Genomic DNA, 26,008 nt, shown 5'->3' with positions numbered 1-26,008 from the left:
GGCTCTTTACTTACCTCCTATCCTACGAAGTTTAAGAAAGAACTTTCTACTACTTGTTAAATTATGAACCAGACACGGAAGTCATAAGTTGCCTTTAGAAACAGTTAAGAAAGCCTGGAATCGCGAAACTCCCCGCAACTATTTTACAACATTCAACAAACACACATACAAACACGTACACAAGAACACATACAAGCACGCATACAGGCACACATACACCGTCAGAATTCTAGATGGGATATCTAGAACAAGGGATACTTTCAGTACCTAGGTATGTATAGCCACGGTCTCCCATGCCTGTTAGCTTAGGGTTCCTTGAGGAAGAGCAAAGTTGCTTCTATGCTTCTTGCCCCACCTCGTGACATAAACATAGGTACTAATAGCCTTTTTCTAGGACCAACCAAGCCAAAATGATGACCCAAATGACAGAGACCATCACCGAGACCATCACACACATGCAACCACTACCACTACAACTGCGGCAGTAACGGGAGCGACTCCGACTACCTTCGGCTCGCCAATAAATACATTCTATTAAGTTTTGACGTTCCTCGGAGCCATTGGCTCATTTTTCGGACTTTTCGTTCCTTTAATAAGAGACAATTAATAAACATTTTTGGCCCAAAAAAAACCGACCAGTCTTACCTACGCATAATGAAGATTTAAAAAAGGGAATAACCGACTCACATAGAGTCTTAGCCGCGGCGGCGTCCGCGGCGACCACGGCGACCTGGGTTCCTTTCCTAAAAGAATCCGTTGGCATCGGCGCCATGACGACCGTGAGGGCAATCCGAGCCGCTATTGAGGCAGTTGATGCGGCCGTAACGGGCCAGACGACGGCAACGGAAGATAGAAAGGGAAAAAAACCAATCCGCCGAACCATATCCGACGAGGCTGAACCATCAAACGCTGTCAGGATTCTAGATGAGACATCTAGAACAGCGGAGTTATTTCCATGCTGTTTCGTTCCACCTCGTGACACGTGTCATGTCTACCTATCTACCCCCCATGAACCCCCCTTTCCCACGTCAATTTTGAATCTTCCATATAGGGTGGTGGAGGATCGTTATCCACGAGAGCTATGTCACCTGCACTAGTGCGAGTAATTCGACAAGCCGCCATTAAAGCTGCTTCAGAAGCTGCCGCTGAAACAGTGAATATCAATATCCTAAGTGTCCACTTTGTGGTCCCGGAAATAAGTACGTGGTCTTCCATGACATTCGCAATGGAGCGAAGGAGTCTCTTTTCAGCTCTTATAATAGCTGCAACTGTAGCTTTTGCGTGAAGACCGTTTAGGGAGCCCTTGACATGACTAGCGACCGTCTTGGCGGGTTGATCACCGATATCATCGTACAAAATTTTGGGCCAGGAGGGAATGGTGGAAGCATACTGTGCGATTTCCTCTGGATCATTGGTCCTTTTTTCCCCGGCACGCCTGCTGAAATCATCGAGAAGATAAGGTATACTGTCCGCGACGAAGCGAGCTACTGCTGCGGTAGTTGCTGCACCGGCTTGGGCCTCGGCGATGTTTAGGATGCCGAGTGAAGCAACAGAGCTTACCTTGGCGGAAGCGGTAGATATATTGTCTGAAATCCTCTCGCGATCCTCTTGCGTAAGGAGTTTGAACGGTGCTATTCTTTGGGGCCTCGTTGGCCATCCCTCGGATGACATTTTTTGAATAGATTGAGATTTAGAGTCACTAGAGCTCCAATGATCTTCATTTTCCATTGCCGGCAATGTTGTTGTAGGAAGCCCTGGAGGCGTTATTTGGGGGGTCTCAGCTGGTTCAGATGGTGTTGCTTTGCGAGGTTCTACTGGCGGTGCTGCTCGAAGAGGCACAGCTGGCTTTGATGATGCTGTTTTAAGAGATTCTTCAGGTGATGTTGCTTTGAGAAGCTTCGCACTGAATCGACTCAGCCAATATTTAAGCCGGGTAGATCTTGACGAGTGTTGCATGCTGCTGGCCATTCACGACAATATTGCTTCGGAGATATTATCATCGGTATGATGCTGCAGAGTAGCTTCTTTTGGGGGTGGTGGATTGGGTGGACGGGTAGGTATTTATATATAATGCTCATCAGACTTTATCTTTATTAGTATTATGCCCAAAGCGTAGCTCCCAACAAAGTGAACCACGTATATGACCCTTTTCAGACCTAGTTTGGCCGGCAACGATAGTTTCTATGAAGTGGCTTTGACGCTGGGTTATTTATACTTCGTACTAACGGTGCGATGATGTCGATGCGCTGAAGTATGAACGTGCTCACTTAATAATTATCAGTTACAACTATATTCATACATCGGCATGGTATTTGCTTTAAATAGACTCTCCGGAAATCATCGACACATCTTAGCTACCTTGAGAACGTAATCCCATATACCAACAAGGATTTAGCCACTGGGCTTGTCCTCTAGGTTAAGAGATTAACAAACAGGATAAAAATGCTCTATTACAACGAAATGAAACTAATCCCACCGTTTATTTTGATAGGTGTTATCATTAGCCTAGAGTAAACAAGTAAACTAAGAAATTACAACATAAAACAAAGCGAAAGGCAGGGGTCCGGCTACTAGTATAGTGGTATAGTGGTGGCGGTATTAATCCATGCCCTCTCAAGAATAGGGGGGAGGCGTAGACTCCTTATATAGACCTAGTATCTTGGGGCTACCCTACGGGGTAGTCCTACTGTATCTTGATAGAATATTACGGAGTAATATGAAAATACAATTAATTTTATATTGCTTACTTCCGTTGGAATCTTAGTACTTGATTTTTGATATCACTATTAATCATCTTGATAAGTTTATACCTGGAATCTGAAAATATAAGGCCGACGTTCGCAACTAAATAGGCTAGGATGCTTTAATTAGCTGTCTTGAGAGAAATTGAAATGATACGTGAGGACTTGTCCATCAAAATCTCTGTATTACTTACGAATTCCCTAATATTAGGCGTTTGGATCCGTCTAACTACCTCTTACTAAGGTACCTAATCTATGCGTTTATTTAATAATATAGAACTAACAGCTTCTTAGTGTAATTTAATAAGGCTTTACGCAAGTATACAAAGCTGTCCATGGATCCCGCGACAAGAGCCTCGGAGTGATGCTTGTGCTGATGATTGTTTGTGATTCTTTCCTCACCAAACATAGAAAGAGACCGAAAACAAGTGATTCATCAAGTATTCCTATTGACGAATGACTGCACCCAAGAATAGACCACTTTTCGAGTTATTCAATGATTCAGGTATGTTAACGTCCTGTATGTACAATTCATGGTATTACCTTAGGTGGGTAGGTGATTACCTTATTGAAGACAACTCCATTCCTTCACATTTTTAAACAGCCGGCTTGTTTTAAATCATATTTTCTCTTGCGGTAACAATCGTGTCCCCATTCTATCCAAATCCAGGAGACTGTGGCCTTCCTTAACACAAAATATTTCTGCCTATCATTCAAAACTACCTAAAACATAGTGTCACATCCGAGCCACTATGTCAATCATGGCCCCTGATCCTTGGGAAGATTATTACGAGCCCCAGAAACTCAAAATATCAATCAACCCGAAGAATCCAGTCCCTTGGACCGAAATTGTTGATAAGGTGGAACCATTCTTCAGACGCTCGTTGGATTACTCGAACGAAGATCAACCTGAAGTATGGTGCTGTCCCTTGCAAACAACTGTACTGGAGGAGTCGAACGCGAATATTCGATTTGATCTGATGTCACTACCAAGAGACATTTTTCTCGAGATATTTGATGTAATGATGGAGCCGTACGAACTGAAGGTTTACCTGGCTATATCCGATCCAAGTGACCAGGACGGGTCTACAAACCACACACACATGATAATCTGTGAACCACGTACGTGGGCGTCGATAAGCCTGTTTCAGGTCTGTCGGCAATTTCGTAGCCTGGCTATTAAATATTACGGCGAACCGTGCGAGGATTCACTCCCTTTCAGCCCGGCTATCGACAAATTGGTCATCATAGGCGTAGATAACTTCTACTGGGCATCACGGCTGAAGCCAATAGCGTTAATGGCAAAGCGTATTGATGTTAGACTCCTACGAAGACTTCACCTGGAATCAGTTATGCCTTACGGATTCCTCTGCTACTATAACAAATCACTTCCCACCGACCCTGATGCTCACCTCCGGCTAGTGGGAAAGAAATTGCTAGAAAGAGTCCAGCATCTCGAAATACGATATATGAATTCAAGCAAAATTGGTTGGTTCCATATGGACTGGTGGGTATACCCTCTCCGGGATTTGACCGCTTCATTGCCATATATCAAGCATTTGGTAGTTTCATTCTACTATTACGACCCGTATCGGGGAATCCCTCCATCGCGCTACATGTACACGACGGAGGTTTTGTTACTGAACGGCGTCATCAAATATACCAACAAGGCCGACCTAGGCCATCCTCTCCTGTTTCCTCATTTGGAATCATTTGAGATAGTGAAGAAGCCTAGACGCCGTGAACCGCTTAAGGAGATGGATGATCCCATTGCTACTGAGGTTGGTTGGTAATAAAGTAGACTTGAGAAGGAAAGCCCGGGTGGTATGCTCTCTTACGTTGATAAGGAAACTATTTACTAAAGAAACTGCGGAAGATTGGAGCAGGAAGACGACGTGTGATAGCAACTAGGCTATGCTTACCTGACCATTGAGGTGCTAAACCCCGAAATTTACACAGAAATTAATGATTAAAGGCATTCCTCAAATGAAACATAACCACGCGCCAACCATAAGGTTGCAGGTGTAGACCTCGCCATATTACCTAGAAATACGGCATAATGACTCCTAGCACAATGTCCAACTTAAGGGCTAGTCATACAAAAATATCCCTATCAATTATAACATAGGCTAGGTAAGGGCAAGGGCATTATTATATGACGAGAAACTCGACTGGGCCTATCATAAGGCGGGCTAACCAACATACAGCATCTTTTCCGATATTTCCACACTCGAGAATACTCTACCAAACCAAGAACGTGCCCCGCACGAATACCTGGGACTAGGGGATCAAATCTTAAATAAACTAGTCAAAATTTATCCTCCATAGCTCGCGATCACATCCTGCCGTGAAGTCGCTCCGCGTATGCATCGTGAGAACATTATCATTCACGAGCAAGTCGCCCTTATCCCACGAGTGGTAGTACGCGACGCGGCGATCATGCAGCAAGCCAACAAGCGCATCGCTAACGCCCGCGGCATCTAGACCATGGTCGGACGCGTTTTCAATCGTGATATTCGTCGCTTCGAATCGCGTCTTGGACTGGGGCCACGGTTCGTGGTAGCGTAGGCAGGGACGGCCTGTGACTGGATGGTCTATTACTATAGGCAGGCCGTTGATGACGGTGGAGTTGAAGGAGGATGTCGACACGGTCCATGTCAGAGGGCGCAGCGAGGATAGGGGTAGGTGTGCGGGGAGATATTTGAACAGTAGTGTTGACGATGAGAAGAGCGTGAAACCTGTGTCCTTGGGTGACTCTGTTACGGCAGTGAAGAACTGGAAACTAGTTGACTGAATTAGCTAAAGCGAGAGACTTAGAGCAGATAGGGGTAGGAACTTACCCAGGCGGCGTAGATACCAACACCTCACTCCCATCATCCCGTACTCTCTTCTCCGTCTTGAATAGTCCATCGTAATGGAAAGGCATCCATTCAGACGACAGAACATTATTTAAGCCGCGTGTATCCGCCCCGCGGTCCTTGACTTCAAGGACGAGACCAAATTTCCACCCTGTCGGCTCACCAAGCTCTCCTGATTTATCTACGAAAAGATCTCGGCTTCTGGTATGTGAAAAGCCGCGTAATATGACAGGAGAGTTGCGCTGTGCTAGAGCGCGTACCTTAGGGCCGTTTACATCCCTTATGGATAGGGCGCCTCGACCTGCCGCAGGCCGGATTAAGACTCCGGCGGGATATAGTGGCTCGCAGGTAATACCGCCCTTATCGGTAGCCCATGACAGCAAGTCACTCTTTTCTCGAAAGTAGCTAGGCTGGTTATCTTCGTAGACGAGCTCGAAAGAATCGTTGGCGTCGAATTCGGCCCTGTGGCCAGTAATGGTAGTACCGTCAAGTCTGAATGCGATGCTGCAATGCCAAGGCGTTGTGAAAGCCGTATCTGTCGGCAATAGGTTGATAGAGAGTTTGCTTTCCCCCGTTGAGGCATGTATCGAGAGTCTTAGGCGATCGGGGAACCTTTCACGCACAGCTCGAGCAAAGGCCTATATGATGACGTTAGCTATTTTTGTGGCTTTGTTCTTGACTTAGCTAGTGGTCGAATATGTGCTGGGGGTAGGAAAAGAAAATGAAATAACAGAGCTTACATCTCCTCGGGTAAGCATCTGCTTGGCAATATACTCGACACCCCTTTTGTATTTCGACTTACTCCGCCCTTCGCCAACCGGGTACACATTCTGAAGGTCGGTCTCTAGGAATTTGATATACCCCCTATATGTTAAGCAAGTGTCCTCGTCCTCTGATATTCTGAGAGATACATTATACCCGGGCTTGCTGAATTGCTGTAGTAGGGCGTGACGGAAGTTGGTAGCGTTGGCGACATCTAAGTTGTCGGCGTCAGCATCTGCCTGTGGATAAAAGGACAATAATGCAATGTTGAAAATGATTTCAACTTCTAGTATATACGGATAGACGTAGAACTTATGCTTACATCTTATTTCATCCAACTCGTTAGGGACGTCTACGTTTACAATGTCTTTAAGACGGCAGAACTCGATATGGCGGAACCCCTTTTTCGCCCTTAATGCTCGGAGAGCTTCACCATATGCCCAGACGTCCTTATCTGGCACTCCTAGGAGGTCTTCACTCTTATTAGTATTAAGTAGCATATATAAAGTGTCTTAAGGGTTAGATACCGTTATAAACAAGCCCATCCGAAACAATCATTAGCCTTGCGCCTGGTGCGTAGATATCACCTATGGCGGCGCATAAGCCGTTAAGATGTGCGAGCGCAAACTCTTCCGCCTTGTCAGGGAGACGTCCAAGTACCTTGGTGCTTCTGTTTGGCGACTTGAAGGGGAAAGCAGGGAGGCACATGTGGATAGCCTGACTGACCGCGACCTTAGAGTAGATTTGGGCCAGAAAGTTGACTCCATCGTGGCTCTTAGCTAAGAATGCGTCATCTGCAAGCTTATATCGCGAGATGACACTTAAGATACTCGAAGCAGTTTCAAGATAGGAGGGTTCTATATCTCCCAGCTTATCAGCCAGAGCTGTCGGAAATGCCAAGTCATCGGCAGTGTCGAGCTTCAAAACAGACGGCATATTGTGAGTAGTATTCAACAACACGGTTGATGGTCGGATATGGTCGAACCTATGAACTTAAGTCTACCTTTGCAGGAGAATGCAGACCCATTGCATGATACATATGATAGATACATTGGGGCTCGACCTCCGAGGCGTCCTCAGGTCTTAGTGGCGATACGGTGAGTTCTTTACCCCCCTGGTACAGCTATCAGAGAAAGAGCCGACTTGGCGATGCCGCAGCGTTGCAAATTAACGAACTAAGCTTTATAGCAGGCCAATAGCTGGCGACACTCCATAGTATGTCCTTCCGGCAACGGCTAAAGCGAACCAGTATTCAAGAAATTTTGCTTCAATATAACGTTGGCCAGCGTGGTGCTTTCGCATTATTCACAGATTTCTGCGCCATCATATGCGCATGTGATGTTCCCCAAGCCTAGACTATGCTTCATGAAGCTCTTTGTAGAACCGAGAAGTTCATCCTCCTTCTTAAAGAGGATGTTTAATAAGTTGAACCCGGGCTGTAGAGTAGTTTTACCTCGTACTGTCTCCGCAGTAATGCATAAATATACCGTAAATACAACAGGCATACCGAGTCCCGAATCAAGAGAGCGATAGTGTTGACCTTGAAGTCCGGGGGGTTCATGCGGACAGGCCCGTCGGTGAGACGCTTTTTTCCTCGCGCATCGTACGTTCGTTGTTTAGAGGCTGGCGCAATGAAAAAAAGGTCAGACTTGGCAGTGGCACCTCTCCGGTGTACATATTCGAATACAGCTTGTATGTCCGAATTTATGAGGGTTGTTATCTCAAGCTACCTTTTTCGAAATAGGAAGTTCGTTTGTACATAGCCTTTTAAAGCTTTTTATTAGATGCAGATGCATCCTACGTCCTTCCAAGCCCCCACTTGTCTTTTTCTTGAAACACGTATCTTTTTGCTCTCGAGGTCTCAAGGGTGTTGAGGGTGTTGAGGGTACTGGGGTAATAGGGTGCTGAGATTGAGGGTGTTCAAGTTGTCCAACCGTGTAATAGCAGTAAATCCGGGTTATTATGGCACCCTGAAGGGGCTTCAGGGTGCTATCCTGTTTGTAATTTTCCCAATTTAGAATATTTCCAATTCGGAATTCTTTTAATTCCACGTTATTCCCGATAGTTGCCTCATTAAGATTCATCATTCCCTCACAATGTCGGAACGATCTTCCAAGCCGTTAAGACGCTATTCTAATATCCCGACCATGGCAGAGAATGAACCGAACTTATGGCCTGAGGAAGAGGTTGACTTGGCAATTATTGGAGGTTTGCTACCAAGTTCAACTTTTCTCGCTGCGTACCTGAGAGCTAATGTTGGAATAAGGTGGCCCTACCGGACTTCTCTCCGCGCTTCTCGCAACCCGCCTAGGCTTGTCCGTGAGGATTATAGGTGTGTTAGGATTCTATAATAATTAGTCTTTCGTTCTCTGATGATGTCCTAGACGGTAAATCTGGACCCTTGGAGGTGGGCCGAGCAGATGCCCTGAATGCACGCACGCAACAATACCTCGAGGTAGTAGGGGTCCTAAATAAACTGCTTCCACTTGGAATCAAATGCAATAGTAAGTTGTGTCAATTCTTGATAGGCCCTTGATAACTCACGTTGTATAGCTAGCTCGACATTCTCGGAGGGTGACTTTAAATCTCGCCAGAGCCATTGGTGGACGTCGCTTGAACATTGTGCTCATCCCAACTTTTTGATGATCGGCCAGTCTGTCGTAGAGCAAGTGCTTAAGGATAGCCTAGACTTACCTGTATACTACCAGGAAAAAGTTGTCTCTATATCTGAGACCAAAGATGGTGTCACACTGAATACGGACCGCGGACGTAAAGTCCATAGTAAATATGCAATCGCCGCCGATGGTGCGCGCTCAACAGTCCGCCAAGCGCTGAATATTAATTTCACCGGAACGAAGCCTGAGATGGTGTGGGCGGTGCTCGACACGTTTATTGATACCGACTTTCCTCTATGCTCAGAAATCATTACTTTCCAACTTAGAGGCCAGTCCCGGGTATCGTGGATCCCTCGAGAGCGAGGCATGGCGAGGTTTTACGTTCTTCTCGATGGAGAAATCACGCAGAAAAGGGCGGAAGACTCGATCAGGGAACACATGGCGCCGCATAGGATTGATTTCGTCAAGACGGAGTGGTTTTCAACTTTCGATGGTAGGAAGATTCACCATAAGCGATCCCATTTCCCCTTGTAATCCCAGACATGATCGAGAATAACGCACTAATGGCATCCCCTGGTATTTAGTCAAAGAACGTATCGCTTCCACGTTCGTCTCAAATCAAGGAACGGGCCGTATCATCTTAGCAGGTGATGCAGCCCATGTTCACTCGGTAAACGGTGGCCAAGGTCTAAACACAGGTATTGCAGATGCTTTTAGCCTTGGTTGGCGTCTCGCAGCTGCAATCAAGAATGCCAACTTGACCTCTAGTGCCGCGGTAAAATTGATACGCAGCTATGATACTGAGCGCCGTGCAGTAGCACAGGAGGTCATTGATGTTGCAGCGACTTTAGTCCGAGACACGAACCATACTGCAAAACAGTATGTTTCTACGATTGAGAAGAATGCGGGATATATCACTGGTAAGGATAATCGTGAAATAGTTCCCGATGGCAAGAATGTGCTAATATTAAAATAGGAATGGGGGTCTCTTATGATGGGGTTGGATCTGAATTAATCGAAGACTCTGAACAAAGTATATGGAAGGCTGGTAAGAGATGTCCAGATATTCAGCTCGTCGGCACTGGAACCGATGAGGTGATACGTCTGTATTCGATCACCTCGTACGGGAAGTATCTGGTCCTCTTCGTAGGAGAGTCCGGGGTTCTTCAGTCGTTCAGGGACATCTGCACGTATCTCATACTACGCGCCGGCGATTCGGCACAGACTCCAGTAAATGGTCATATTAATGGTTCCCAAGATGAAGTGCGAATATTCTCATCAGATGTTGTTACTGCCCAGGATAACTTCACTGTGGTAGTAAGGCCGGATATGTATATTGGTTATGTTGGGAAGGGAGACGGATGGAAACAATACCTAGGACAACTGTACGTCCCATAATTATAATTAAAACATAGAACTTAGAGAGAATACTGCCCGACTCATAGATAATTTATTTCTTCAAAATTTAGGATTATAAGATTAGTCTTGTAACTAATAGGTTGTAGGTTAAAGATGTTAGCTTCAAGCGCTGTGCCATAGGTATGTATTTCTGAATTTGTTGTTTATTAGGTAAGCGCTTGGAGGACCGAGTGCACTAACAGATAACAGACTGGTCTGAGCTTATTTCCCCAGCTGAAATTCAGAACCTGGGCCGAACCGAGGCAACTGCAAGGCGGAGAGGTAATGACAGAAGCGGTAATGACAGAAGCGTAAGAAGTAACGACGCGATGGAGCCTAACAATTAAATGTGCTTTCGCCTTTCCCACAACTACAAACTACCTCTTATCACAATTACGACATCATCAATCACGATCATAATCCAATCAACTGTGCAGTTGCGAACTGCATATTGATTCATTCGTCTTTTTCTTCTTGCTTCCTTACTTCTTTTCACATGTCTTAAATTTGAATCTCACTCCATCTATACAGTGTAGTGTAATAATAACATACCCCCATCATGTCGCGATCTATTGATCATTTCAGTGGTGGCGCATCACGACCACCCGGTAAACCTCAGAAACCAACCCAGAGCAAGATTTCGACACCTCCGCAATGGCTCAATATCTATGGCGACTTCATCACGAAAAACGCCCATCAAGTTTCCCAGATCGAGAGCGCATTACGATCCCTGACGTATATTATACCTGGCCGATTTCGTGACGCTGAGATCGCCTCGGAGACCCTGCACTCGGGTATTCAACTACTATCCCTCTATCACGATGCTGTCCTCCGAGACGCTGTAACGAAAATCCCCGCACTAGCTTCCAAAGTACCAAGCCCACATACCCGCTACACCAGATTTTGGACAGGAAAGAGCAGGTTATATCGGAGAATAGCCCTGTTGCTGCAAATTGTTCAGTATACCGAGCTATTATGGGAGATGGCAGCTAAACGCAAGGGGGAGAAAGTTCGTTGGCGTGTCATCATCCTCTTGGAGATTATTAAAGCCTTCTGTCGCCTGTTATTAATGAGAGTCACCAATTCAAGACCGCTCGTTACACCAGCACTACCAGAACGAGATCCAGTTCCCCCGGAAATGGACGAAAACGATGATGCGGCGCTAAAGGAGCTAATGGGTGAAGATACGTCCTCCGTAGACATGGATGAATCTGCCAAGAGTGCCCACGAGAAAGAATGGACGATGCCACGAACCGGCGCCAGTCTTCCAAGCTTACCAAATCCTGGAGATATCAGCTCTTATTTAATGAGCCGGGTCTTAACAGCAGACGACATCAAACCCGCAGCAAAGCTTCTAAACACGCTATCTGGCTCCGGGCAGACTGCCGAGATATTACACATTCTCGCCCCCTTGGTATACGCTATTGCATTGTCAAGGTGTAAAGATAAGAAGTCTTGGACGCCTTGGATACTCGGGGTAAGTATGGAATACGCAGCGCGGCAGTTACGCGACCGGGGTCTACGCAGCACTGCTCTAGAGAACGAAGAATGGGGTAAGAGGTATTGGGCGGCCGGTTGGTGGATTATGAGGGGTGCTTTCTATGAGCATGTCACCAAGGGCCTTATATGTGGAGTGCGTCGTCGTATGCCTAGCCTGGTCGCTGGCATACTGGAAGATTACGAGTACCTGTGGGATAATTATTACTTCAGCACCAGCGCTTGATGGATCCAATGAAGACGGATTAACACTGGTATCTCGCGGCTCAAGTTGGACTTGTCTCAAGTCTTCAATAATTGTATATCACTATGGGCTCGTTTCCCATTCTATACGACGATACCCGCCAAACACGCCGATTATATTCGCGATCTACGTCAGATTTAAATTTTGGCGTCAGCTTCGTAGATAAGAGATAGTGACGGCTTAAGTTTCAACACTCATCCGGAAACTCGGGCCTCCGGACATATTCGTATCCATACGAAGTATCCGCAATATTTCCCTTTATCCTCTCTTCATAAACGACATACCAATAATTCACGATTGCATATCAGTCGACGTCTAACAACAAATCATTATGCCGACGCTCGCCCAACTCAAATACCCAATCGTGAGGCATTTGAGCGAACTTGTTAAGGATGCTCGATTGCCAGGGTTCCCCGACATAGTTTAGGTACCTACCTAGGTACGATGCATATGAGAGAAGAATACAAGATCAGAGACGCAGTAAATGGATGTTGAAGTGCCTTCGTCAAGTTTGGCCTCTGATTGGTCTCAATAGAGAAACATTATAGTATGTAGTAATCCCTTTAGGTATCAGGAGCGAGTTGTAAGATTAGTAGTAGGGGACATATTTAGGTAGATACCCTAGATCGTTTCTAGACGCAATATAATTGTCGATGCGTCTTTACTATGCATTAGAAAGCTAGAGCTGTGAATAACAGTTGCTTCACGATATCTCAAGGTGACCCCAGAGAAGTTGGGACTACGTAAAAATAGACTCTATGGTCTTCGCGTCTAAGCGCCCAGTCTAACCTACTTCCTAGGCTCTCGTGTCATGAATATAAGCTTCGGCTTCCTTCTGCCAGCGAATTCATCTCCAACGTCGAAGCGCATTTCTTCAATATTTGCGCGAAGGCTGCATTTTTCATAAAGCCATCGAGCTACCGGAGTACCCTCAACAATAGCCTATATACTTGGGTTAGCAATCGCCTAGTGAATATAAGAATGTTATCCATATAGCCATCCCAGGTTTCTACCTCTAGGAGTTTATTCGTATATATTAATAAGGGGATGATAAATAGTATGTATTGTTACCTGAAGGCCCTGCTGGTCCGCCGCTTTGGTCCCCCACTGTCTCCTCACAAGCTAACGGATCTCGTAGGCCTAATTCACTCGCAAGCTCCATAAACGACGCCTCGGTGTGAAGCTTCGTAATTGCATCTTTCAAAATAGACATGCTCAAGGATCAGAGCTTGTTATAGAGCAGTTTATCACTAATCAAGTGTACAAGTTTGGTTTTATTGCAATTGGGGTTTCCACCAGTTTGGGGGTATCTGTCTATTAGTTATACACATCAACTAGAGTCTATTTCATGTGGGCTTTGCTTCAGTCGAATCAACAACTGGAACCCGCACTAGGAGGTCCAGATACACATTACGATATAAGCGTGACTGACAGCGAAACCAGCACTAATTGTACCAACCCCGAGACCCAGGCCCTTGGTTGCTTTCTTCTTTACGGTGTTCTATGATCGGTTCAGTGATGTTGAACGCGCTGATGATATCACGCCATGTCTTCATATCAATGGAGAACACGGCTTGCTGTTTCTGAGCTCGATGCTTGGAGGCGGCCGTTTCATCTTCACGATCGACTGGGTCTTGAGTGAAGTTAGCATGTTGATAGAAAAATTTTAAACGAGTCTTAACTTACCCAGAGTTGGTAAATTATTCTCGTCGAAGTCGATTTTAATACGGCCGTCTCGAATAAGAAAGCTCACGTAGAACATATTTTCCACAGTTTGCCCAAAGGATCGTGGATTTACCACGAATCTCAAGAGATCTATACCGCCCGTATCTCTTAGGCCGTAGCGGTCCATTAGTCTTTGCGCCTCCTCGTCGGTTGCACCGCGGTTAACGGCATCCTCCACGGCATCCTGGGCTGTTTCCTGCGCTTGCTTCAGCTTCTGAAGAATCTTGGAGCAGATAGTAGTAAGGTCATTCTTTTCCGATCTTTGTACAGCTTCAGCATCTAGAACCTCAGGCCGTGTTTCCTGTAGATTGTTGGGTCTGAATGGTGCACTACGTTTGACAATTTTTCGTTTCTTCACCTCGGCAGAAAGGGGACCGAGGAGGAAACCTGGTGTTGCTGGGCGTTTAATGTTTGGCAGGCAAGCGAATCGACCAAGATGCTCCCAATTGAACATATCACCCTCGTCGCCGACGTCGTCATCATCATCCCCTTCGTCCCCTAGTGCTCCCCGACCCGGCCTCCTCCGATGTTGTTGTGTGGCAGTCAGTTCTGGTGCGTCGTCTTCCGTAATCCCAGATCCTAGTCTCATGTAAGTGATACACTTTGAGACGAACTCGTCTACATCAACACCTTGAGCAATATTGCCCGCAGTTAGGCGGACTGTCTTGCGGTATGATGCATCCGCCGTGCTCACTAGAAGCTTGGAATCCATGACTGCCTCTGCAGTTTGCTTCACACCTGACGACAGCACATTTGCTTTGCATAGAGTATCGTATAACCCCGTTGAATCTCCCTTTAGATACTCATCGTTGTTCTCGTAGAGATTCTGGAAGAGATCCCGATAACCGCGATGAAGGTAGCGTCTCTCTTCCGCGGGTTGATCTGGGTCGAAATCTTCTCCCTCAACTCCGCCCTCAGCATCCGGCTCACGCGTACGCTGCCGCGAATTGGCATGCTCTGCGCCATTAGTTAAGGTCCGCTTTCTTTTGGAAGCGCTCTCGGTCGCTTTTCCTTTATCTCGGAAAACTAATGAACTATGGCGACTATCAGGATCTGGCGAGGAGCCGGATGATCCTAGCGCGGGAGAGGAGCCCCTGGATGACATAGTTGACTAGGCGCTTGAAAGGAGCAGAACCCGGTGATATGTTTGAGTAAACGGTTAGAATACGGATATCTTATCCGCGAAGACTTCTAGTCGGTTTCGGAGATGTTGATTGCTGGCATATGTCATGACTCCATACGCAATCACACTCTTCGCGATAATGAGACGCGTAAGTCGCGTCCCGGGCAAGCCTCAACGCGACTTGAAATAAATTGAATAATGAACTGTTTGTGTGGCTCGTACCGTGGCTGATGTGAATACTTCCAAGGTTGGATACAAACTTGCTTTGTCCTGCTTGAGGATGTAAGGGGATTTATTTTAAAACTTGGCTAAGGAAGGTTAATTAAAATGTGTATCGCCCGGTTTTACAAGAAGAGAATCCCTCACGCATCTGCTCAAAAGTTAATATGAATCGGTTAAAGTTCAAACGCAGAATTACAAACGCAAAGTTGCTAAAGTTTCCAAAGATCTAGAAATATTGTGGGTCTGGAGTAAAGTGCAGTGTTAGGGTGCAGGGGCGCAGGGGCGGCAGGAGTACATAGTACGGGAAGCTAAGTGGAGAGGGGCACTGGTTTAAGCTGTCTGATAAGATTGGAAGTCATCTGCTATGACGGCAGGGACGAGTACAGTCAGTACTCTACTTAAAGCTAAGCACATGCGCCCATCATTTGCGTACTTAACCTTAAGTAACATAACGTATTCCGTATATCACGACAATACATCTAACTCGCTCCTTGTTAATAACTACTATCGTACTCCCCATATCAACGACCCCGAAGCTATTATGGAACAAGCATCCCCATAATGGAACCCTTTTCTTTTGCTAGCTCGGAGTCGTTAGACCGTCAAGTCAGCATACGCATGTAAGAGGATTGCTTCCTAGTTGCGACCAGCTATCGACAACTAACATGTATTATATAGAATTAATCTAGAGGGCGACGAAACACCACATCTATATTCGACATTGCTATCAAGGCCCGAACTTAGACATATAGGCTCTAATCTGAGGTGTGTGCATTACGAGTAGCTAAACAGTACTTATACAACGTCATGCTAACTTGAAGCTCATATAGCCCACATTCCGATCTCTATGTTACTGTCCAAGTATGGGCTGGCTCCAAGCCCCTAACCGTCCCGATACAAACATCGTACAAGGCATTTCGCAATGAAAGAAGGTGTGATTGCGTACATGTCTTTAAGTGGTTCGATACGTTGGCTAATACATCCTAGATGGAACGAATGGCTTGACCTGCCGATACCATACAAATCTCTCCCGATTAACTCATACCTTGCAATAACAATATGGGACCTCTCCCCTACCGGCGGGAAACAAGCTCAGGGTCACGCGATTCCCTTTGGCGGGACGACGCTCCCACTCTTCGACCAGGACAACCAGCTCCAGAAAGGCAGACAGAAGTGCCTCGTTCACCGCCACAAACAGGCAGATGGAAATGATAATACTACTACCCCGTCGAGCATAGCGAAGAAGAGAGGTGCCTCAAAAAAAGATGACACCCTCGTGGACAAGGAAACTGAAGAGCTTGAACGTCTAGAGAAATTATTCAAGAAGCACGAGATGAATGAGATACCTAGGGTTGAATGGCTTGACCAGCTTGTATTCCGAGAAACCGAGAAGCGTAGCTTGAAAGCAGCAAAGAACTCAGTCAAATCAATTCAACGCCAAGCGACGCTGACCACGGATGCTGGGAAGGATGGGGGCAAAGATAAAACTACCGACTCAGCGGCTGAAAATCCGCCGAGACCTGGCCCATCGAGATTCATGCTGAATGTCGAACTGCCTCGCTTTGATTTTCCTGTCGTGTTCGCAGATCACGAATATCCCCCGCCGCCCATCTCATCTTTCCAACACCTTTCAGCTTCTCAATCGAATATTATTCTAAAACCTCCTCCCGAGGTGTCATATGGCCCTGGGATCAATGGACCTGGTGACGCAGGAAACAGGATGGATAGTCGCATAGTCAGAATATACGATCCTGAAGTTGGTGCGCGGGATAATCCTGCAGAAAGCAAGCATAGACGCCTAGTCAGGAGTCAGCATCGCCATGGAATACTAGACAAAGACTTGAGACCTAATGCAAAGGTTCGCGATGAGCTTAATATGATTATGTCATATTCGCCCACCCATGTTCTGACTCCAGAAGAAAAGGATCTTGTCTGGAAGTTTCGTTACCACTTGACTAAGGATAAGAGGGCTCTCACGAAGTTTGTCAAGTCCGTTAACTGGCAGGACCAGAGCGAATCTAAGCAAGCAATTCAAGTTCTTGGTAAATGGACTGATATTGATGTGGACGACGCGCTTGAGCTGCTCGGTCCTACCTTTGATAACCGGGCCGTAAGAGCGTATGCTGTGGACCGACTGAGGAAGGCCGATGACCACGAGCTGCTCCTTTACTTACTACAACTAGTTCAAGCTTTGAAGTTCGAACATATCTCAGCTGACTCCAATGAGGCTACTGTACGAGCATCTTCCCTGGCAAATTTCTTGATTTCTCGAGCTGTCCAGAACTTCACCCTTGGAAACTACTTTTACTGGTACCTTGGGGTTGAATATGACGACAAGAGCAACGAACAAGGCGAGGAAGTCCGTACCATGTACGCAAAGGTTCAATATGACTTCATGAAGGAACTTGAGGACCGCCCAGGTGGCCGCGAAACGAGAGTAACCATTAGAAGACAAGCCGAGCTTGTTACAGTCTTATCTAAAATTTCGGCCGAAATCCAGGCCTCTAATGAGTCAGTCGCCCGCAAGGCTGATAAAGTCAAAAATTTCCTAGCAGATCCGAAAAACGAACTCTTATCTATTGACCCGGCCGTACCTATACCCCTCGACCCGTCGGTCATGGTGACAGGAGTCGTTCCGGAAGAGACGCGGGTCTTTAAGTCGTCTCTTTCGCCAATCATGGTCACATTCAAGACAATATCAGGAAGCAAGTACCCCATCATCTTCAAGACTGGCGACGACCTGCGTCAGGACCAGCTCGTTATCCAGATCATCACCCTCATGGATCAACTACTCCAAAAGGAGAACTTGGATCTCAAACTGACACCTTACAAAATTCTCGCAACCAGTACAACTGCTGGAGCTTCTCAGTTTATCCCGTCCCAGACATTTGCTGCAATCGCTTACAAATATCGTAACAACCCTGCTCTTGCCTACCTCAAGCAGCATAATCCTGACGAGCGAGCATATTTGGGGGTACGGAAGGAAACGCTTGACACGTTTGTAAAATCGTGCGCGGGCTACTGTGTAATCACTTATATATTAGGAGTGGGTGATCGACATCTCGACAACCTTCTCCTAACACCAGACGGGCATTTCTTTCACGCTGATTTCGGATTTATCCTCGGCCGGGACCCTAAACCGTTTGCACCAGCAGTCAAGCTCAGCAAGGAGATGGCCGACGCGATGGGCGGCTCAAATCCTCCGAGCGAGCAGTATCTGCAGTTTAAACAATACTGCTTTCTAGCGTTCGCAGCGCTGCGGAAATCGTCGAACCTAATTCTCAACCTGTTTAGTCTAATGGTCCATGCTAATATCCCGGACATCAAGATTGAGCCGGACAAGGCGGTATTCAAGGTAAAGGAGCGTTTCCATCTAGAATTGAATGAAGAGGATGCGATTAGACACTTGGATGGGATTATGGAGGACAGTCTTAACGGTATCATGCCTGTCGTTATTGATCGACTGCATGACTGGGTCCAAGCTTTTAGACCTTAGAGTCGTTGGAGGGTTATGTATGGTTTATTCGGTGGGTTTACATTGATTTGGTCAAGATGGTGCCAACAGGCGTTTGCTTGGTGTCCAAGTTATGTCGGTTCCATCCGATACAAGATACCCAGCGTAAACACGCAATACAAACAGCAGGATATGCAAGGCTCTTATGCGAAACAGACATGCGGAATGCTGCAGCTACAACGTGAAAACCCCGTTTGCTAAAGATCTTGGGCGTCTGAGAAGCGGTCTCGTCTCATACCTTGTGGACTGGCTCACGTATTGAACTGAACACGTCGTTCAGCCTATCAGCATTGTTTCTAGAAGCCATCGTTAGCCCCGCTACCGTCATACCTACTTACGTATTGAACGATCGGTGCTTGTGGATGTGGATGTGGAGTCTTGGCATCCCTTCTCCAAGTCTTTGGAGCCGCCGTAAGCCCTTCTCCCCCTTTATTTTTTTTCATCCCCAACGTCTTGATATCTAACAATAGAATACCTTACTTCGTCGACATGTGGCTTCTTTAAGCTAGTTACACGTCGCATCTTATACACGAAATATAAGTTGAGTATATTGGCTTAGACTTGATCTCTTGTTTGCTAGAGCAGAAATCTATAAGAATACATACTGCCCGTATTCTTCGGATATGTGGTATGAGGTACCTACATATGTTGGGTACCATGTTTATCTGAGGCGCAGTTGACTACCGGTACATAAAGCGGGGGCTGGTCGTGATATTTCGTACTTGGAACTCCATACGTGGACACACTCGTGTTATCTTTCAAGTAAAGTAAACTTAAGGTTAAATTTTGGGAAGATCAGATGCCCACGAACGAATTACGAATTGATCTTTATTAAGACTGTTCAATGGTCTGATGTTGTTTCTTGTATTCCGTACATGTACCTCGTACCACCAAGACTAAAATGGGGTCGTGTAATCCGTACACCAAGTTCAATCCAAATTCAATCAAAAATAGGTTAATAGGTACGACTTTTCCTTATCGGGGTTATCTCCACCTAGCTTCGCAGGCTTAGTCGGTAAATCTTTTCCTGGAAGGTACCGATTCTGATCTAGCTTTTTAGACTAAAATCCACGTCTAAGCCATTGTAGAGAAATCTAGGGACCTTTCGACCCTTCGACCCTTCAACATCACGTTAAGTTTTTGATCAGCCATTGAGAACGAGATACATAGGTAGTTATCCTCGAGCTTCCACCCCCTCGAGTTCGCATATTTAACATCGTTTTACCTAACAAGCCGATCTGATCTGAATTGATCGACGTAAAATCGCATTTCCATCTCGCACAAACCCAATTCTAAGTTTTTTTGTGTGCACGGTCTTAAAGCACATCATTTCATTTTAAAGAGTGACTACGAAGCTACGAAAGTACACTAAGAGGTATCCCAGCCACAACTTCGCTCGCTCTCTCTCTCTCGACACCCTTGATCCTAGCAATTCTAGGTCTGGTCTGGCCTCCCTCTTTCTGTCTATCCACCCAGAAAACAGAACCCACCGCGCCGCTGGCTTTGTTTCTCCTACTGCTTTGGACCTCTCGCTACTCTCTCAATTGCCTTCATTACCAATCGCGTTGCGTCGGGATGCTATTGACTTCCCCCTCGCTGAAAACGCCTAGTACACAAAACCCCGTGCTTTTCTACCATTGAAAACTTGCGAGAATCTCCGAGCCGGTTGGATCTCTGGGGGCCACTTTCTTCTCGAGCCCCGTGCGTTCACGGTTCGTACTATTTTCTTTTCACCCCCCTACCAGCTCGTGCGCTAGGTTTTGTTTTGGTCGTTTTGTTCTCGATACACTCATCCTGACCTCAAGACGTCTAGATCACTCCACAGGCGATAGCGAACCGTGTCCGACTCCGTTCCTGACGTACTTCGTCAGCGCATTCCTCTAGCTCCAATCATGTCCGCCACAAGTAATGGCGCTGCGGCAACATCGTCTGCCAAACGTTTTGAGCTTCCAGCTCTGGATTTCAAATTTGGCTCCCTAACCGACGGAACCGATATTCCGCCGCCGCCTCCGTCGCCTCCATCGCCTAAGGAAGAGGCACCGGCACCGTCACCCAAGGTAGAGGTACCATTGCCCAAGGCATTGCCCAAGGAAGAGGTTCCGTCGCCGCCGAAGACACCACTCCGGGAAGAGGTCGAGAAGAAGCAGGAAACAAATGGTTCTGCTAATGGTCACGGTACATTCCCTAACAAACCCGAAATTGACACTATCACGGCCAATGTCGGCACAAAGCGCCCAGCAGAAGATGGTCCCGCGTCCCCCGTGCCGTCAAACCGTGGAAGCCTTAGACGCCTGCTTAGCAGAACATTATTGAACAATGCTTACGATGAACAAGGATCATTTCTTAGCCCTGGTACTTCGAGACCTCCGAGCCGGACAGCAAGTACGATTGCGGAAGAGAAAAAGTCGAAGCGCGCCAGCGGTTGGTTCAAACGGTTACGGTCGAACGACACTGCCAAGAGGGCCAGTCAAGTATTCGAACACCCGATCGAGGAACCCAAGAAGCCGGCCGGCCCCCCGCCGCCGATGATTCCGGAGCTGAGCGCCCTTAAAACTAAAGTCGATACTCATCTCGGCGATGACCTATTTAAGGGAATCAAATAGGGAATTGTTTTGCAACATATGATACCCCATCTACGGCCGTGTTTTGGTTGCCTGCGTTTGCATTTCATGAGCCTTGGATATTAAGTTCAAAACAGCCGTCATTATTTTACGGCGAAGTAATTTTTTTGACATTTGGCATGGAGATTCTTTCGAGGCGAGCGGAGGAGGCGTTGCTTTTGTGAAAAAGCTTTTTGGACAGTGGAATATTAGATACCCAGCTCCTGCGCGAGCTCATTCATCGACATACCTTGTCAAGTATTTCCCCATCATTTTATTTTCACTCGACATTCTTATTCTTTCCCTTCTCAAATCTTCTCACGCGCGTCATATAAGTGCGTTACATCAAGAGCATCTGGAAAAAGGACCGATGTATGTTATGTGTGTTGCTCCCTCGCCCCCCGCTTATTTCTTTGGTTTGGGGGTACTTTTTTTGTCCTACTATTCTCTTGGTAAAAGGGGACTACCAACGATTCGATTCCTAATGGACGCGGAAGGCGATCACTCCTAGGAGGACGGTGGAGGATTGAAAATATGTTAGAGTTGGCAGAAGGTGGCAAAGAAGTTACGGAGCGATTTCTTCATCTAACGGTTAACATTTACGGCTATGTGCTTATGTGTCACGATAGCGGGAGAGTTCATATTTACCTTCCGGTTGGAGAGGATTACACCATTTTTTTGTGAAATTGTGCATCTTTGGCGCGAAGGCATCGAATTTCTGACATTTCCTACGTACATACGTACGTATTTACTTAATCCCTCTTGTTCTTTAGCATTTAAGTCTGGAGACGATCAGGCAAATCAGATCATATGGCCTCGCCTTTGAGTTATTACCTATTATGTGACTATGATATGTCTTCTCTTAAGTGATCACATATGGTAGCTATATGTAGATAGAATTCGGTCTAACTTAACCTAGAGAGGTACATACATGTACATGCAAGTATAGAGGCTGAACTTAAACATCTAAAAAGGGGAGCATGCTTTTGGTAAGCCCTAGCGAATAGCTCTAGCTTGGGCCAATCGTAACAAGGTTCGGCAATGCTATGATAAGATATAACGTCATTGCCGAGTTCAGCTTCCAGAGCTCCGAACTTTTGTTATCAGTAGGTAGTTAGGTAACTAGCTCCATCCGAAACTTGGGGACTTCAATGTTTGTCCCACGATTAAACTTGCAACGTCTACGGCAATATGGCTAGTATCCGACCGCTTAGGGCGCAAGGAATAGCTAATTCTTTAGCTAAGAGCTCGATTCGACCAGGCCAATGCAGAGTCAATACAAAAGTCTTACCGGTGTCGCAGATGCAAGTTCGGTATAAATCTGGACCGTATGGCTACACGCAAGCGAAGGCACTCGTGTTTAGCGAGTATGGTGAACCGAAGGATGTCTTAAAGTGAGTCTTACTTAGTTATACCTAATATCTTGCGATAGTTTCATATAACTAGGCTAACGAATTCCTCATTGCTTGGTTTATAGATTACATACACACTCCATTTCCCCGAGCCTCCCCTCCTCCTCCGTCCTCCTCCGCTCCCTCGCCGCACCAATCAACCCCGCAGACGTAAATACCATCCAGGGCACCTACGGCGCTAAGCCCTCCTTCAGCACTCTTCTCGGCACCCCCGAGCCCTCCGTCGTCCCCGGTAATGAAGGCGCCTTCGAAGTAGTCTCCTCGTCATCCCCCGATCTGCAACGCGGCGACTGGGTCATCCCCAAGAAAACCCAATTCGGCACCTGGCGCACGCACGCCCTCGCCCCCGCCGACGCCGTCATCAAAGTCGAGAAAGATGGCCTTAATCCACTACAAGTCGCTACTGTCGCTGTAAACCCGTGCTCCGCGTACCGCATGCTAAGGGACTATGTTAAGGACCCAAGCCCTCTGCGCGAAGGCGACTGGTTCATCCAGAACGGCGCCAACAGCGGCGTCGGCCGCGCGGCGATCCAGCTGGGTAAGTTGTGGGGGTATCGCAGCATTAACGTCGTGCGCGCGCGCGAGACGCCCGAGGACACGCAGAAACTGAAAGACGAGCTCGCCGCTCTCGGCGCCACGCACGTCGTCACGGAAGACGAGTTCCAATCCCGCGAGTTCCGAGAGCAGCTGGCGGAGTGGACGCGCGGGGCGCGCGAGGGCGTGCGCCTAGGCCTCAACTGCGTCGGCGGGAAGAGCGCGTCTACCATGGCGAAGAGTCTGGGTGTGGGAGGCACGATGGTGACGTACGGGGGCATGGCGCGGCAGCCGGTGACGCTGCCGACGGGTCTGCTCATCTTCAAGGATATCCGGTTCGTGGGGTTCTGGCTGAGCCGGTGGGCGGACGGGGACCCGGAGTCCAAGGCGCGCACGGTGGCGGAGATCCTGGGGCTGATGCGCGAGGGCAAGTTTCGCGATACGCCCGTCGTCGAGGTGCCGTGGCATTGGGAGACGGATGTGCAGACACTCAAGGATGCGGTGCAGGGCACGCTGCAGGGGTTTAGGCCTGGGAAGGGGGTTTTTGTGTTCCGTGATACGTAGCGAGAGAGCGAAGGGAGAGGCTAGGTGAGGGGGGGAGTGTTTGCTGGATAGTATGGGCTTGTACTTGCTTGTACTTAAGATAGTTAAGGAACTGCTGATTGAAGTCTTGAGATCGGGCTGTCATGATGCTATCATGGTACAGTTGATATAGTATTCCATCCCCAGAGCAGTCTGGAAATATCTGGGACTAAATATCTATCACCATGACTTGCCAAAAGCAAGTAAAAGTTCCGAATGAGTTTTTTTTCTTAATTGCGCTATTGCTAGATGCATGTCATACAACCCTCCACCGCCCACCGCCCACCGCCCACCGTCCACCTTCCGGTCAATTCGCTGAATGCCAGTGCAGTTCCATGCTAATGAAAATTCAAAAGAGAAAGGAGTCCTCGACCCCTTAAGTAAGAGATTCTCAACCGGCTAACCGGCTAACTGGATGACTGGATAGGTAGGTAGTACTTCAACTCTTCCCATCTAACGGTTACTAATCGGACATCATAGTCTCGGAAACATCAACCTCTAGAGCGTGTCTAGATGACCATCGATCCTTATGACGGGAATAAAACGGGCGATGTGTCTTGATATACGCCTGAGGTGCTCGCAGATATTACGAGCCGCCTTTATTAGCCTACGCTTCTACTTCGGCTGGGGGGCGGCGTATGTTTTGGTCCACTCCTTGGCGGTCGCGATGGCCTTGTTCTCGTCCTCTTTCCAGCTTTTGGCGACGTCGGCGGCTAGGGGGTCGTCGGGGTTGGGGGCACCGAGGAGAGCCTGGATCGAGAGGAGGATGGTTCGGATTTGGAGAGCGGGCGACCAGTTGTCTGGGGAGAAAGTGTTAACAGATCCAACTTTTGTGACGGGTGGGGATGGAAAAGGGAGTAAAAAGGAGTCTGACTCTTTAGCACGTCCAGGCAAATACGTCCAAGCTTATCGACGTTGGGGTGATAGATCTTGGTCAAGAAGCGGATCTTGGGTGGGACCATCGGGTAGTCATCTGTCAGGAACAGCTCGAGCTTGAAAACGCCTCCTGAATTTTGGGGAATGGTCAGTGAACAGATCCATCGGTTGCACGGAACGGGGAATGGGAGGTGCACGAACCCTCGTACGGCGATCCCGAGGGGCCGTGGATCTCGACATCGAAATATCTGAGGTTATCTTCGTGGGGAACGGCGCTGATACCAGGAACACTGTGAACGCTCGGTTAGGTTATCAAGACCCAGCAAACACTCAGCACGGGCCCGGGCATCTAGATCTTACGGCTCGGTCATCAGACGTTCCGTCTCTTTAACGATACGCTTAGGCAACGCCATCCTGTTATTCTGGTCGGTATGGTAACGGGAGAAATAAGAAGAACGTTGTTCTATTCGGTACGGGCAACACCTTGAACTGTTAGAAGAGGAGTAAAAAGGTCTGGGCGAATGCTAACGAGGCTGGTAGTAAGTGATACTACGAGCCGGAAAGCTAAAGAGCGCCACGGCTTCACAGGGCGTACCGGTGGTAGCAGCAGATCAGGGAAAGCAGGATTTGCAATCGCCCGTTTATATCGGCGACGGCGGGGAAGCACTTATTTATTTATTAGTGCTTTCTAGGTGGTTTGCTTCTTTGGAAGGAATTCCGGAGGGAAACAGACGGCCGGGTTATATAAGAAACCGAATAAATACCTGTTATCTAAACTGCTCAAGTTTAAGAAAGTTCGTGGCTGATCCGACGTCGCGGACAAAAGAACTGAGACTGGCGACTAACAACTGGGATGTTCCCTGATAAGGACCGGCGGCCAGTGACGGCGTTTGTAACTTTGTAACTTAACGGTCTTACCTAAGGTTGCTGCCCCTCATTCGTCGGACGTTGGTATTTCCACACCGAAATATGTAAATTGTTAGGGGTCGACTTATATATATTAGGTACCTACATATGTGTATTTGCTTTATGGGCTTAGTAAATGTTTATCTCAAATATCCATACCTTTTACCTCAAATATTTCTATGAGCCGACCTATTGCTTACTACATGTATGTCGAAGCTACCTTGTTATGCCATATTTATTACATTTATACAAGTCTTCTAACAAATCTTGTACTTCTATAGAAAGAGGCCCACTATGAGTAACCTCTTACGTGCCTAACATAGTAATTTTAAGGTTACAATAGATGAGGGGCAAGTGACATGCTAACAGTTGCACTTTACCTAATCCAGGCTTAATATT

General features: G+C 47.1%; 11 protein-coding genes across 11 annotated transcripts; 6 read left to right on the top strand and 5 right to left on the bottom strand.

Moving 5' to 3' along the window:
- Positions 1 to 308: 308 nt before the first annotated feature.
- Positions 309 to 2,032, bottom strand: F4817DRAFT_326660 (uncharacterized protein). Its single transcript, XM_049301924.1, has one exon. It carries the CDS (start codon positions 1,966 to 1,968, stop codon positions 1,000 to 1,002), a length of 969 nt encoding a protein of 322 aa, XP_049162807.1. The 5' UTR covers positions 1,969 to 2,032; the 3' UTR covers positions 309 to 999.
- Positions 2,033 to 3,493: 1,461 nt separating this feature from the next.
- Positions 3,494 to 4,534, top strand: F4817DRAFT_312425 (uncharacterized protein; the record flags this gene model as incomplete). The annotated part of the gene is made up of 1 exon (XM_049300125.1): positions 3,494 to 4,534. The coding sequence occupies one exon, from the start codon at positions 3,494 to 3,496 to the stop codon at positions 4,532 to 4,534; it is 1,041 nt and encodes a 346-aa protein (XP_049162806.1).
- Positions 4,535 to 4,742: 208 nt separating this feature from the next.
- F4817DRAFT_217621 (Pyoverdine/dityrosine biosynthesis protein-domain-containing protein) lies at positions 4,743 to 7,479 on the bottom strand. The gene is made up of 5 exons (XM_049298773.1): positions 6,889 to 7,479; positions 6,684 to 6,833; positions 6,340 to 6,575; positions 5,582 to 6,237; positions 4,743 to 5,523 (listed from the first exon to the last, which is right to left on the bottom strand). Exons 1-5 carry the CDS (start codon positions 7,295 to 7,297, stop codon positions 5,046 to 5,048), a joined length of 1,929 nt encoding a protein of 642 aa, XP_049162805.1. The 5' UTR covers positions 7,298 to 7,479; the 3' UTR covers positions 4,743 to 5,045.
- A 1,029-nt stretch (positions 7,480 to 8,508) lies between these two features.
- F4817DRAFT_367610 (FAD binding domain-containing protein) lies at positions 8,509 to 10,526 on the top strand (the record flags this gene model as incomplete). The annotated part of the gene is made up of 6 exons (XM_049307146.1): positions 8,509 to 8,569; positions 8,628 to 8,693; positions 8,746 to 8,865; positions 8,915 to 9,469; positions 9,561 to 9,896; positions 9,953 to 10,526. 6 exons carry the CDS (start codon positions 8,509 to 8,511, stop codon positions 10,372 to 10,374), a joined length of 1,560 nt encoding a protein of 519 aa, XP_049162804.1. The 3' UTR covers positions 10,375 to 10,526.
- Positions 10,527 to 10,617: 91 nt separating this feature from the next.
- Positions 10,618 to 12,779, top strand: F4817DRAFT_326650 (peroxisome membrane protein). The gene has a single exon (XM_049301923.1). It carries the CDS (start codon positions 10,934 to 10,936, stop codon positions 12,095 to 12,097), a length of 1,164 nt encoding a protein of 387 aa, XP_049162803.1. The 5' UTR covers positions 10,618 to 10,933; the 3' UTR covers positions 12,098 to 12,779.
- Positions 12,780 to 12,904: 125 nt separating this feature from the next.
- F4817DRAFT_312421 (uncharacterized protein) lies at positions 12,905 to 13,328 on the bottom strand (the record flags this gene model as incomplete). Its single annotated transcript, XM_049300124.1, has 2 exons — positions 12,905 to 13,057; positions 13,224 to 13,328. 2 exons carry the CDS (start codon positions 13,326 to 13,328, stop codon positions 12,905 to 12,907), a joined length of 258 nt encoding a protein of 85 aa, XP_049162802.1.
- Positions 13,329 to 13,374: 46 nt separating this feature from the next.
- F4817DRAFT_326648 (uncharacterized protein) lies at positions 13,375 to 15,525 on the bottom strand. The gene is made up of 2 exons (XM_049301922.1): positions 13,802 to 15,525; positions 13,375 to 13,748 (listed from the first exon to the last, which is right to left on the bottom strand). Exons 1-2 carry the CDS (start codon positions 14,943 to 14,945, stop codon positions 13,561 to 13,563), a joined length of 1,332 nt encoding a protein of 443 aa, XP_049162801.1. The 5' UTR covers positions 14,946 to 15,525; the 3' UTR covers positions 13,375 to 13,560.
- Positions 15,526 to 15,746: 221 nt separating this feature from the next.
- Positions 15,747 to 18,681, top strand: F4817DRAFT_312419 (phosphatidylinositol 3-kinase; the record flags this gene model as incomplete). Its single annotated transcript, XM_049300123.1, has 4 exons — positions 15,747 to 15,805; positions 15,864 to 15,950; positions 16,016 to 16,117; positions 16,173 to 18,681. The coding sequence occupies 4 exons, from the start codon at positions 15,747 to 15,749 to the stop codon at positions 18,679 to 18,681; spliced, it is 2,757 nt and encodes a 918-aa protein (XP_049162800.1).
- A 1,910-nt stretch (positions 18,682 to 20,591) lies between these two features.
- F4817DRAFT_356468 (uncharacterized protein) lies at positions 20,592 to 21,302 on the top strand (the record flags this gene model as incomplete). The annotated part of the gene is made up of 1 exon (XM_049305797.1): positions 20,592 to 21,302. The coding sequence occupies one exon, from the start codon at positions 20,592 to 20,594 to the stop codon at positions 21,300 to 21,302; it is 711 nt and encodes a 236-aa protein (XP_049162799.1).
- A 993-nt stretch (positions 21,303 to 22,295) lies between these two features.
- F4817DRAFT_326643 (NAD(P)-binding protein) lies at positions 22,296 to 24,035 on the top strand. Its single transcript, XM_049301921.1, has 2 exons — positions 22,296 to 22,693; positions 22,777 to 24,035. Exons 1-2 carry the CDS (start codon positions 22,491 to 22,493, stop codon positions 23,807 to 23,809), a joined length of 1,236 nt encoding a protein of 411 aa, XP_049162798.1. The 5' UTR covers positions 22,296 to 22,490; the 3' UTR covers positions 23,810 to 24,035.
- On the bottom strand, positions 24,036 to 25,811 carry F4817DRAFT_326634 (ubiquitin-conjugating enzyme E2 35). The gene is made up of 5 exons (XM_049301920.1): positions 25,468 to 25,811; positions 25,064 to 25,369; positions 24,905 to 24,993; positions 24,702 to 24,833; positions 24,036 to 24,627 (listed from the first exon to the last, which is right to left on the bottom strand). The coding sequence occupies exons 2-5, from the start codon at positions 25,114 to 25,116 to the stop codon at positions 24,443 to 24,445; spliced, it is 459 nt and encodes a 152-aa protein (XP_049162797.1). The 5' UTR covers positions 25,117 to 25,369; positions 25,468 to 25,811; the 3' UTR covers positions 24,036 to 24,442.
- Between the last annotated feature and the right edge of the window lie 197 nt (positions 25,812 to 26,008).

The sequence above is a fragment of the Daldinia loculata genome (assembly GCF_022478755.1).
Source record: "Daldinia loculata strain CBS 113971 unplaced genomic scaffold F4817scaffold_5, whole genome shotgun sequence".
Taxonomy (NCBI): domain Eukaryota; kingdom Fungi; phylum Ascomycota; class Sordariomycetes; order Xylariales; family Hypoxylaceae; genus Daldinia; species Daldinia loculata.
This window is presented reverse-complemented; position numbering and strand designations above follow the sequence as displayed.